The sequence below is a fragment of the Aethalodelphis obliquidens genome, unplaced genomic scaffold, assembly GCF_003676395.1.
Source record: "Aethalodelphis obliquidens isolate GAN/ISIS:26980383/991018 unplaced genomic scaffold, ASM367639v1 scaffold2, whole genome shotgun sequence".
NCBI lineage: Eukaryota > Metazoa > Chordata > Mammalia > Artiodactyla > Delphinidae > Aethalodelphis > Aethalodelphis obliquidens.
Genome location: NW_020837946.1, coordinates 32,774,040 through 32,787,017, shown reverse-complemented (window position 1 = coordinate 32,787,017; position 12,978 = coordinate 32,774,040). Strand labels below are relative to the sequence as shown.

The following is a 12,978-nucleotide window of genomic DNA, read 5'->3' as shown; positions in this document are numbered from 1 at the left end:
AAAAAAAAAAAAAAAAAAAAAAAAAAAAAAAAAAAAAAAAATCCTGTGATAAACCATAATGGAAGTGAATATGAACAAGAATATATATATATATTATACATATATATAGATATATAAAACTGAGTCACTTTGCTGTACAGCAGAAATTAACACAACATTGCAAATCAACTATACTTCAACAAAATTTTTTTGAAAAAGTAATTGATCTGGAAGCCTCAGGCTCTAGGGCTGCTGAACTCCCTCAGTTTAACTCAATAAATCTGTGTTGAGTTCCTACTTTTGTGCAGGACAAAGCGTTAGACACAGCTTCTAGGACATCCTTATTTAAAGGCTTATCTTCTCTCTTACCCCTTTGTTTAAGACTAGCTTTAGCTCTCTGCACGGATCTTGTTGGCAGTTTCCTTCTTCCTGTCTAGGGAGAAGCTGCTTTTGTCTTCATTCCAGGTTGTGTGGATGGGTAGTGATGTCAGGTCTATCTAGAGCACCAGCCAGCTTAAGGAAGGTCCTGGGATAAGGGCTTGCGGACTCTCTTTGTGGTAGAGGAGAGAGGAGGAATTCGTGATAAGCAGAGATGCGGGCCTCTGAATCACATGGAGACTCAAAGTATTGAGTACTTTCTACGCACCACATTCTCATTTAACCCTTGGTTGATAAACGGTTGTATGAAGGAGATGGTATTGTTTAACTGCATTTTACAGATAAGGAAACTGCCTAGTGACTTATCCAAGGCCACAGAGTATGTGGTGGATCTGAGATATGAATCTGTTTTCTACGTCCTCAAAGGCTCTCCACCACAGTGCATGGGGCCCACTAGAATTTCAGGTCCAGAGCAAATTATACTGGGCCCGCCACTCCCATGTTTTTACAAGACAAAATCTGTCTAGAATGTATATCTAATAAAGTAGTAAAGGGAAAACAGGTCATGGACAGGCAGTTTATAGCCTGAGAAGTGAGTATGTGGGCTACGGGTCCACCTTAAAAAATTTTTTTGGTCTTGATAAGAAGTCTCTAAGGTTATTTTAGAACTAGTGTTACTGAGTTCTTGCCCATAGTACAAGGACCTGTTTTCTCCACTAGACAAAAATACGAATGGCTGGTCCAGTTTTGTCTCAAATAATGATCGTGAGGATAAAATAAGGCCCTTTGAAAACTATGGCACTTAAAACTTTTAGGCAGCAGCATCTTTCCAAGGTATCAGGGAACTGTGAAGTAGCTGATTAAAATAAATTCTTGATTACTTGAGATACAGGAGATATAGCAGTAGCATTTGGTAACTGGACTTCATAGATATGATCTAAAACCGCATTCAAACCAGCAATTTTAATCTTTCTGAGATTTGGCTCTTTGTAGAGCTTAAAAAAAAAAAAAAAAGACAAGGCGTAAAATGCCAGTAAGATTAATTAAATTTCTTTTCCTTTGAGCCCTGTCCAAACGTTGACGGAATTAGGACAGAACACAAAGATTAAGAAAAAAAACCCAGAAAGAGACGCACGTACACGGACTGTGCCAGTCAATATTGAGGTAAGGAAGTGAGTTTTGGGGGAAAGACCTCAGACTTCCCTGGGGACCGCTTTGCTTCGGGACAATTCCCTTTGGCAATATTCCAGAATCTGAGTCCCCAGGGCTCCCCCCAGTGGGAAGGGGAAGATGCGCGTGGCCAGGCGCGCGCGTACGCGTGTACACTCACGTGTACACTCACACACGCGCGCGCGCACCCTACACATACACTCAGCCTGTTTCCTCCGCGCCTCCTCCCCCCGGGGGGCGGGTCTCTTTCTCTTTAAAGAGCAGAAGGTCTCCTCGCAAACCCAGGCTCTCTAAGGCCCCGGGGGCCCGGGGCCCGAGCTGCTTGCAGCCAATGGGCGCGGTGGAGCGGCTCGAGCGCGGCTGACGCTGCACCAATGGGCGCTCGCGGGGGGCGGGGGCAGTGGAGGAGACACTATTGTTGATGAGGAGGAGCGGCAGCGGCGGCGGCGGCTGCATCACCTCGTTGCTGCCGGTCGCGGCCCGGGCGCCCCCCGCACCCCGAACTCCGGCTTCGTCACCCGGTCGCGGGGGCCTTCCATCCGGTCTCGAGAATCCTCCCCTTGCAACCCAACAACAACAAAACCCCACGTCTCGCCCAGTCACCGGGGAGGGGGGGAACCATGTCCCAGCGGGTGAGGCGCAATGGGTCCCCCACGCCGGCCGGCTCCCTCGGGGGCGGTGCGGTCGCCACGGCCGGGGGATCCGGGAGCCGCCTGCAGCCCATGAGGGCGACGGTTCCGTTCCAGCTGAAGCAGCAGCAGCAGCAACATGGCAGCCCCACGCGGAGCAACGGCGGCGGCGGCGGCAACAACGGCGGCTGCTGTGGTGGCGCCTCAGGCCCCTCGGGCGGCGGCGGCAGCAGCGGGGCCCCGCGCACTGCCTCGCGCAGCACAAGCCCCACGCGGGGCGGCGGGAGTGCGGCCGCGCGCACCAGCCCCACGGTGGCCACGCAGACGAGCACGTCCTCGACGTCCACGCGAGGCACCAGCCCCACGCGCGGCGCCGCGCCCGGGGCCCGCGGGAGCCCCCCACGGCCGCAGCCCCCGCCGGCGCTGCTGGGCACCGTGTCGTCGCCTTCCTCGTCGCCCACCCACCTGTGGACAGGCGAGGTGAGCGCGGCCCCACCCGCAGCCCGCGTCCGGCACCGGAGGAGGTCCCCGGAGCAGAGCCGAAGCTCCCCGGAGAGGAGGAGCCCGAGCGCCCCTCTTTGCAAAGCAGGTACGTGCTGGGGGCCGCGCGAAGAGGGGGAGGCGACGGCGGGAAGGGGTCCCGGGCGCGCGCCGCTACCGCGCAGGGACTGCGGCGCTGCCGCGGAGCCGGGGTGGCCGGGGGGCGGGGCCGGGGCGGGGCCCGGGAGGTGCGGCCCAGCCTTGTCCGGGCCATCCCCGCGCCCCCTGCGCCGCTCCCTCCCCGGCCGTCTCATTCATGCCTCAGTCGGCCCTACGTTGGTGCCCGTCCCTGGAGGTGCAGCCGCTAACCTTGTGCTTGGCCTGATGTGTTAATGATAAACCTGGGTTTCTGGCCGCCCGCTGGTTACTGCTTACCCTCCCTTGGGGGTGAGGCTGAGTGGTTTGTCACTTCAGTGACATGGTTAATGTTAGTATGGCACATATCTGCTGCTAAGTATTTGTCTTTCACAGAACAGTTTCAGATTTGGGGGATTTGAGTGCACTAGCATAGCAGGTTTGGTTGGGGATCCCTGAACAGACATGAGGCTCGGAGCATGTTAGCATTTACTAAGATTTGCTAAGTGGGTAGCAAGAAGTGAGAAGTAAGTTAAGCAAGATTCCTTTGGGGGGTTTATGGGCTTTGTATGAGGCTCTGGTGTATGTCTGTTACACTGATTTTGTGTTTAGGATGAAAACCATTTTTTTTTTTAAAACAAGATCCAAGATTTGTCTCCCTGTTATTACTTTAGGGACCTAAAAATTGTTTTTCTCTAGACTTGGGAGCTTTTTTTGGGGAAAGTCCTGAATGGAGCTCTTGGGTTCCTTGGGAGTCATTCATAAAGAGGAACTCGAAAGAGGACTTCATATTGTGGAAATGGAAAGAGAAAAAATTTATCATCTGATTGCCTTCGTGTTAGAATCCACTGAAAAGAGAAATGGGTGGTTTTTAGCTTACGTATTAATACTGCCAGCGTATACCTTTGTCTTTCACTGTCTCGGGAATTTCTGTTAGAATCTTTAGGCAGAATGGCTGGATATTTCAGGAAACTTAGTACAGTACTTCCTAACGAAATAGAACAGATGAAGTGGTTTCAAGGGTTCATTCAAAAAATGCAGGGAGTGGGATGAGTCTTTTCTACTGTTTATTTTATCAAAGATTTTAGACAATGGATATTTTCTGGGAAGAGAATTGCCCTGAAGAATGATCAATAGTGTTTTCTGACTAGAAAAAGAATGCTGTTTTAAACCTTCTGAAAATGCAAAATGCTTTTTTTAAACTTTGTTAAAAGAACCCCCTCTTCCTCAAATAATAGCTATTGCTTACTGAGCTCCTCCTTATGGTGGATGATTTACCTACAGGATCTCATTTTAACTCTCACAGGAGGTTTTGAGAGGTGAAGTAACTAGTGGTGGAGTGGATATTAGGTACTCCAAAACCATGTCTTTTACATTATATCAAGGAGGTAGTAGCTTGATGTGTAAGATAGAACCTGGGAAATACATAACATACCAAAGTGACATATGTGTTTAGGTTTTGAAGCAACTCTTAGAGGTATCTGGTGGACATAATTGCTTCAGTTTGCATTCAACCTTCTGGAGCTGACATTGTGTGGCAGGTGGAAGGGAAGGAGAGCTACTTACGTGGGCAGTTAAGATGGAGGAAGGAAGTGGTGACCCCAGTCTGATAACAGAATCTGGCTACCCTCTCAACTATTTGACCTTTAAAGAAGCAGCAACCTGATGAAAGCTGGGTTAAGTATTAGCAGTGTGTGGAGGAAGGTGCTCTTTTCTTCTCAACGCTAGAAGGGCTTTATTTGCTGGGATCTCGGACTCCTCCTGTGCCCACTCTTCATGTTTTCCAAAGCTTCTTTCCCTCAGATCTGTCATTCTATAGAGTATTCATGCTGTAAAATTGATTTTCTCATTAGCCCTCTCACTCCCCCCACCAAAAAAACCCCAGAAAAATAAAACCTCTTTTTTCTCCAGTGCAGCACTCTCACCTAGGTGTGAAAAGGGATACTGCCTGTTACTAAGTTATACTGAAGTGAATGTCTGATCGCTTCCTTCCCAGGAATGTGTTTTTGTTTCACTCTAGTGAACTTCCATGCAGAGTGGGACAAATGTTTTCTGATTTTGTCTTCATAGCACAAACTAGACCATTTGCTGTTTTTCTCAGACTCAATCTGGAAGAAAAGGAGAATCTTTTTAATTATGAGACTCCCTTTTAAACATTAAAAAACATTTTTTTCTTATTTTTTAATTGAAGTACAGTTGATTTACAAAGTTTCAGGTGTACAGCAGAGACTCCCTTTTTAAAATTTAAAACATTATTTTTTAAAATATTTATATTAAGTATTTATTTTTGGCTGCGTTGGGTCTTCATTGCTGCACTCGGGCTTTCTCTAGTTGCAGAGAGCGGGGGCTACTCTTTGTTGCCGTGCGCGGGCTTCTCATTGTGGTGGATTCTCTTGTTGCGGAGCATGGGCTCTAGGCATGCAGGCTTCTGTAGTTGTGGCTTGCGGGCTCAGTAGTTGTGGCTCGCAGGCTCTAGAGTGCAGGCTCAGTAGTTGTGGTGCATGGGCTGAGTTGCTCCGTGGCATGTGGGATCTTCCTGGACCAGGGTTCGAACCTGTGTCCCCTGTATTGGCAGGAGGATTCTTAATCACTGCGCCACCAGGGAAGCTCTGAGACTCCCTTTTTGATTGAAGGAGATTACTGCCAGTTTGCAGCCTCAATGAAATGTAGACATGCTTATTGGTAGAGAGCAAGGGCCTACCTTATGAAGTAAACCTCATGTAACTCAGATTCCAGGGTCCATCTGGATCAGGTTGTCAGCTTCTAGGTGTCTATAGGATGAATTGGATGCCCTAATCTTTGTTAGGAATCCAGTCTGAAAGTCCCCTATTTGAAGATCTCAGGATCTTTGAGGGGGTGTCCCTATTCAGTCAGCTCCCTACCCAGTTGCTTTATTTACCCAGGGTTACAGCTAATCATTAGCTAATAGAGAACTTCCTTCACTTGATTTATTACTTTTTGGAAGTAGTTTCAAGCCCAGTGAAAATAAGTGGCGTTTAGAAATGTTAGTAAATAGAATAAAAGGTGGAGGAGGGCAATACATTTTATCTTCTATGTGCTGGGTGCTTTACGTATGTTATATATTAAAATAGGATTATCATCCCATTTTGTAAAAGAGCACAGGGAGCCTGCCTAATATTACATAGGTGGTAAATGGCAGAGGGAGGGAGACGCAAGAGGGAAGAGATATGGGAACATATGTATATGTATAACTGATTCACTTTGTTATAAAGCAGAAACTAACACACCATTGTAAAGCAATTATACTCCAATAAAGATGTTAAAAAAAACCCCAAAAACCCCCCAGAGTATTCAATATAAGTTAATCCAAGCACCCATTCCTGACACGTATCTTAAAATTCCCACCTTCAGTGCCTGCCATCTCCACGGGAAGTGGTTTGTCGTTAGGAACTGAGATATGCTTAGAAAAGGTAACTAGGCAACGGTGTTAACTGTAGATAAAATGGTGAAGAAGACAAAGTTTTTATGCCTTCCCTGCTTTTACCTGACTTTGTCTTACTCTATACAGTGTCAAATAGATATATTACAAATAGGTGGCATAAAGAGGATAGGAGTATAGGCTTTGGGTAGACATTCTGGGTTTTAATACTGTGTTCCACCACTTAGAAGCCATGTCATGTGGGGAAGCGATTAACTTTCTAACCCTTAACTTTCTCATTTGTAAGGTGATAATGATATTTACTTCATATGATGCTAAGGATTAAATGAAAGAAAATTGAGAAATACTCAGCACAGTACCTCAGTATAAAAGTTAGCTATTGTGTATCATACTAGTTTTGCTTCTAGTTTTAGTGGCTGTAACATAAATTGCCAGTGTAGGCTTAGTTTTCATGGTCATATGAAATTTCGAGTTGCAAAGAACATCCAGAACTGTTTCTCAGCGTGTGGTCTGTGCCTTATCTGTACCAGATTCACTCAGGGTCTTTGTTAAAAATGCAAGTTCCCAGACCCTACTCCAGACCTTGAAAGTACCCCCCACACACACCCCGTTGATTTTGCTGAACTCTAAATTTGAAAAACAGTCACTAGAAGCACTGAAGGGAAATAGTTTGAAAACTCCTCATTAGAGAAAAGGGCATTAGTACAGTGTGTATAAAAGTTATTTTTGCAGTGTGGCTGGCTGATAGGTAGATAGCAAGTTGTGTTTTTGCTAATTTTCCCCTTACTTTGATGTATTATGTTGTGTATGAATTTGGTTGTTTATTGAGGTGGGGGTGTGGCAAGAGCAGCAACAAGAGATGGATTTCTCTGGACTAATAATCAGGAAGTAGTATAACAGACCTTCAAATTTGCAGCATCTTAGACTTCTGCTTTCTAGTACTTTGTGAAGTACATAACTTTAAGAATTAGGTGTTTCTCTAACATTTGAAGGATTGCTGGTAACTTCACACAGTCAGGGGAATCCTTTTGGTTTATAGTATTTGTATTTTACAAACACTGAAATTGAGGCAAGTAGAAACTTACTATTAATTCAGCATCTTGGCTAGTAGAGTTTGTATTGAATTAAGTTCAATTCTGTAAGCTTTGATTGAAGAATGTAAAAGAGAGAACTCCAGAGACTCACAAACCAGCCATGTAAGATAGGTTCATAAGTATATAATATGAGTACTTTGGGCTCATAGAGAAGTGAGTAATTCTGTGGGGAGTGGGTATAGAAGTTCTGTCAGAGGAGATGGCTTTTGCTTTGGGTTGGAAAGAGAGAAACAGAACTTTACAGCTGGATCATAGAAGTGTGAAAATATACATATCATATTCAGTCCTGTGTCTTAAAACGTAGAGTATAGGATGTTGGGGAGAAAAGAGAGCAAGCAGTCAAGAAAGAGAGTAGAAAGGTAAGTTTTCAGAATGGCCTTGAATAGAATATATGAATGTATCCCATGGATAATACCTCTGGAGCCAGATTGTCGGAGTTCAAATCTTGGCATTACTGCTTACTTAGTAGTAGCTATTTAACTTTAGGCAAATTCACTTCACCTGTAAAATGGGAATGCTGACTAATAGTACAGCTGACCCTTGAACAAAGCAGGTTTGAATTGCCCTGGTCCACTTATATGTGGATTTTTAAAAAATAAATAGTACAACAATATATATGATCCAAAGTTGGTTGAATCTGCACATGTGGAACTGTGGGACCAGATGGCTGAATCTAAAGTTATATGCGGATTTTCTACTATGCAGAGAGTCGGTGGCCTTAAACCCTCGTTGTTCAAGGGTCAACTATTAATATTTTACAATAGAGGATTGTTAGAAAGATAAAATCTTTGTAATCTCTTTGTGGGTGTAGGAAGGAATCTCTTGATATTAGCTATTTTCACATCATTTTTTTTTTTTTTTTTTTTGCGGTACGTGGGCCTCTCACTGTTGTGGCCTCTCCCATTGTGGAGCACAGGCTCCGGACACGCAGGCTCAGCGGCCATGGCTCACGGGCCCAGCCGCTCCGCGGCACGTGGGATCTTCCCGGACCGGGGCACGAACCCGTGTCCCCTGCATCGGCAGGCGGACTCTCAACCACTGCACCACCAGGGAAGCCCTCACATCATTTTTATCATCCTCATTATGCAAGAGTTGAGATATTAAAAGTTAATTTGTTATATTAGTGGTATTTATATTCTTGGAATGCATAGTGTTGATAAATATTTAGAATGAATAGGCTATGAATTTGACATGGAGAAGACTGTAGGATAGTAACTCACAACAGCATCGAGCACATGAATTTAAGTGCTATGGCAGTGGGAATGGCAAGGATAAAAGAGATTGAGGAGACCTGGATTCAGTACAGTAACCTGTTGGATGTAGGGACTGAGAAAGGAGGAGTTGAGGATAATAGTTGCTTATCTTAATTGAGATAAGCGACACAGTGAGGAATGCTGGTTTGGGAAGAGAACAGTGAGTCCAGTTCTGGACATACTTAGTTTGTGCTCTCAGGACATCCAGATAATTTTCTAAATTGTGGCAAGTATAGTTTTAGAACTTGGGGATACAGATTGGAGGCAGAAAATTGGCACTCATTTATTTCAGCTCAGTAAACATTCGTTTAACCCATACTTTATGCTAAGCATTTGCACGTGGGCGATACTTGAAATGACTAATCACTAGGATGGATAAGATGATAGGAGAATGCTGAGGATACAACTCTGGGAGAAAACAAGCATTTTAAGGGTAGAAAGAAAAGTCAATGAATAAGCCTGAGAATGTGGTGGTAGAATAGTGTTGAGAAAGCCAAAAGAAAGATTTGGATTTCAAGGAGGAGATGATAAAGATTTTCAGATTCTCTGAAGATAACAAGTATGCTGAGCCTGGAGAATAGACTTTGGAATTTGACATTTCGGTCCATTGCTGACCTTTGAGTAGCATGTTGGATGCACAAATCAGATTAAAGTGGTGGGTGAGGAAGTAGAGGTAATGATTATAAATTACTTTTTTGTTTTTAAGATTTTTTTTTGATGTGGATCATTTTTAAAGTCTTTATTGAATTTGTTACAATACTGCTTCTGTTTTATGTTTTGGTTTTTTGGCACAAGGCATGTGGGATCTTAGCTCCCCGACCAGGGATTGAACCCACACCCCCTGCACTGGAAGGTGAAGTCTTAACCACTGGACCGCTAGGGAGGTCCCTAAATTACTCTTATGGAGTATAAATTACCCATATGTCACTGTAAGGAAGGAATGTGACAAAACAGGATGAAGAATTGAGCTAAGTTCATTTGTTTATAGGATGGGGAGAACTTCAGCATGTTTTATAGGTTTGGGGAAAGGATTCACAGGAGAATGAACGATTGCAGATTCAAGAGAAGGAAATAATAGATGGAGCAAGGTCATGGAAAATGTGAGAGGCAGTGGAATCCAGCACATGGTGTAGTCAGGAAGTCTCAGAAACGACTAAGGTCACTTCTTTCTCTGAGGATGGAGAGGAGGTAAGGGTGGGTTAAGATAACTCAGCAATAGATAAGAGGGGAATTGAGAAAGTAAGCTACTTCCATCTCCAAACTATGTAAAGAAATAGCGTGTTTGTCAAATACTGTACTTTAAAATTTAAATTCTATTTTTATCAAAGTACATGTATGTAATTTAAAATGTCATATGGCACTAAACTTACAATCAAATAAAGTGTTTCCCTGCCACATCTCTCTCCACTCCCACTTTTTGCCTCCTAGAGACAGCCACTTTCACGTCTTAGTGGTTTCCTCTGGTGTTTACCTACATATTTCTAAATAACATACTGATATGATTCAGGATTTCCTTTTTTAAAATGAATGAATTAATTAATTTTTGGCTGCGTTGAGTCTTCGTTGCTGTGCGTGGGCTTTCTCTAGTTGCAGTGAGCGGGGGCTACTCTTTGTTGTGGTGCACGGGTATAAATACCCTCAAAGTTTTCTCTTGCTTTCTGCATTGTCCTCAGAGCCCTTTTTGTCTTGAACTTTGTCTTTCATGTTAGAACCTTTCCTTAGTTTTCTGTTAATATTTAAATAAGACACAAAATTGCTCATTAGGTTTTCAGTCTGTCTGGGTCAGGCTGGTAGACTGGAATATCTTAAAGTAGAACAAGGATGCTGGGTCTCTCAAATGTAGTTTTTTTTCCCTTCTCTTGGGCCAGTTTCCCCTGGGTAGAGTCCTACAATATCAGGCCTGAGGATATGTCTTGTGCCCTTAAATACAGAGCCTGTCTAGTTAATCTCTCTCACGCCGTTTCTCCCAATCTTTTTGCTCTGGAGAAACCCTTGGAATAATTTCCGTTTCTCAGGGAACCTCTGCATTAGTGATCAGTAAGTTGAGATATGATCAAGTAATAGTGCTGTTCTGAGTACAGACTGATTTCTCTGTGGATCTTTTTATTTGGCCAATTTATACGCTTATTCATTTTGTATAGTTTTCACCTCTACCCTTCTTGGACAAAAACATAGTTAAGCTTAGCTTACCTTTCTTGAAATTAATTCCTTTTTGTAGATTTTCTTTTATAACTTATAAGGCAACCACAGTATGTTGTGATTAAAAATAATTGGCTTAAGCCAAATGGGATTTAAGTTTTCTAAAGGTAGGCTCAGTAGATTTAATTTAAATAAAGTTAGTAAAGTTATTTTTTTAAAGTGTGAAAATTTATTGGCAAGGTTGTACAGTCAAGCTACTAAAGCCATAAGCCATTGTTTAAGAGTTTGAAAAATTTCCTTGAGTAAATTGCCATGTCTCAAATATAGGTTTAGCAGAATTATTGTGCACATATGTTGATTTCTTGACCTCATTTGTACTCTGTACATAAAAATTGATATTTAAGAAATTTATCTCTTTAAGGTAAAACGTGTTCTTGGGTTGTGTGTGTGTGTTTTCTGTACATATAGTCAGTTCTGAGTTGAACTTGAAATAAGCACACCCACATTTTGTTTTCAAATGAAATGAAACCTTTCTTTCCTAGCTCTTGATGTTTGTTAAACAAAAAGTTTGTTTATTCATATAAGAAGTTGAAAATGTAGCAAGTTATTCATTGCTTTCCTGTGAATGACAGGATACTTTTCTTTCCACAGAAGTCTGGGACTTGTATCAGGGCAGATCCGGAAATCTTAATTTGAGTTTATAATCGGACTGCATTTAGACTGGTACCGCTTAGACATCTGCTTTCAAAACTTCGTTGAAACCTCTTTTCTGCTGTTGCCTCCTTTCCTGTCTGTTGTCCTTGTGAGTTACACGTTTTTATTCCTTCAGTATTATTTTAAATTTATTTATTTTATTTATTTTTGGCTGTGTTGGGTCTTCATTCCTGTGGGCGGGCTTTGTCTAGTAGTGGTGAGTGAGGGCTACTCTTCATTGTGGTACACAGGCTTCTCATCGCGGTGGCTTCTCTTGTTGCGGAGCACGGGCTCTAGGCACGTGGGCTTCAGTAAATGTGGCATGCGGGCTCAGTAGCTGTGGCTCGCGGGCTCTAGAGCACAGGCTCAGAGCTGTGGCGCACGGGCTTAGTTGCTCCACAGCATGTGGGATCTTCCCGGACCAGGGCTCGAACCCGTGTCCCCTGCATTGGCAGGCGGATTCTTAACCACTGTGCCACCAGGGAAGCCCCAGTATTATTTTAATGGGAAGTCTTTGCTACTGTTTCTTATAAAGCTAGCATGCAGTCAAGGTGAAATTATCTATAGTTTATTCCAAAATAAAAATCTATATAGCATTTTTAACTGACCTATGCTTCTTTATGAGCTAGTGTAAAGTTCTTTCGGAAGTAAATTTAAATTTTGAGGGGAGTTCTTGCCCCCAAGGAGCTGATTCTGGAATTGTATGCTTTACAGTTTTCCTACCAGCATGTATTCCTCTTTCCTTCCTTCCCCTCTTTTCCTCCCCTTCCCCTGCCTCCCTTTCTTCCTGCCCTCCCTCCCTCTCTCCCTCTTCCTTCCTTCCTTTTTTTCTTTCTTCCCTTCCTCCCTTCCTCCTTTCTTTCTTTCTTTTTTTCTTTCCTTCTTTCTTTCTTTCTATGCAGGTAATATATGCACATGATAAAAATTATAAGTGGTAAAAGAAAATACAATATGCACTCTCCCCCTACTTGCCTTAAATTCGTTCTTCTCAGAGAAATCCAGTTAGCTGTTTCTTTTGCATTATTCCACATTTATTCTCTGTGCATACAAATGTATGCACATGTGACTTTACATATAGGTATATTATGGACCATATGTTATTTCTTCAGGCTTCTGTTTTGTTATTTAGATCATTTCCAGTCTTTTGCTGTTAAATAGTCCTGTGTTGAACATTCTTATTTATACTTCTTTGTGCATTTATAAATAAGCTTATCTGTAGGATCAATTCTTAGAAATGAATTTCTTGGTCAAAGATGTACATTTTTCTTTCTATTGTAAAATATATTTCAGGAGTTGATATCAGTTCAGACTTTAATTCCAAGATCCTGTTTCTTTTTCCCTGTCTTCTTTTGGATTATTTTTTATATTTCATTTTATCTCTACTATTAGTTGTCAGTTACACCTTTTTTCATTATACTCTTGGTGTTTGTGCTACAGCAGCGCTTTCCAAAAGAACTTCCTGCAGTGATGGAAATGTTCTGTATCTGTGTTATCTAATAGTTCATGTTAGAACCTTATATTAATATACTTCCATTTCCCACCTCCCATCTTTTGTGCTGTTGTCCACTATTTTGCTTTTCTGTTATAAATTCCACAGTGCATTGTTATTCTTTTTACTTTAGATGGTT

At 42.8% G+C, this 12,978-nt stretch overlaps 1 protein-coding gene across 4 annotated transcripts in view; it reads left to right on the top strand.

Annotated features, from left to right (window-relative positions):
• The first annotated feature begins 2,031 nt into the window (after positions 1 to 2,031).
• Positions 2,032 to 12,978, top strand: part of FAM117B (family with sequence similarity 117 member B) — a 95,653-nt gene continuing 84,706 nt past the window's right edge. For all 4 annotated transcript variants that reach the window (XR_003436524.1, XM_027123780.1, XM_027123781.1 and 1 more), the window contains exon 1: positions 2,032 to 2,745. Coding sequence is in view for 3 of the 4 variants with exons in the window: in XM_027123780.1 (XP_026979581.1) it covers positions 2,148 to 2,745 (598 nt within the window). In the remaining variant the exon portion in view is untranslated. The remainder of the gene's footprint in view (positions 2,746 to 12,978) is intronic.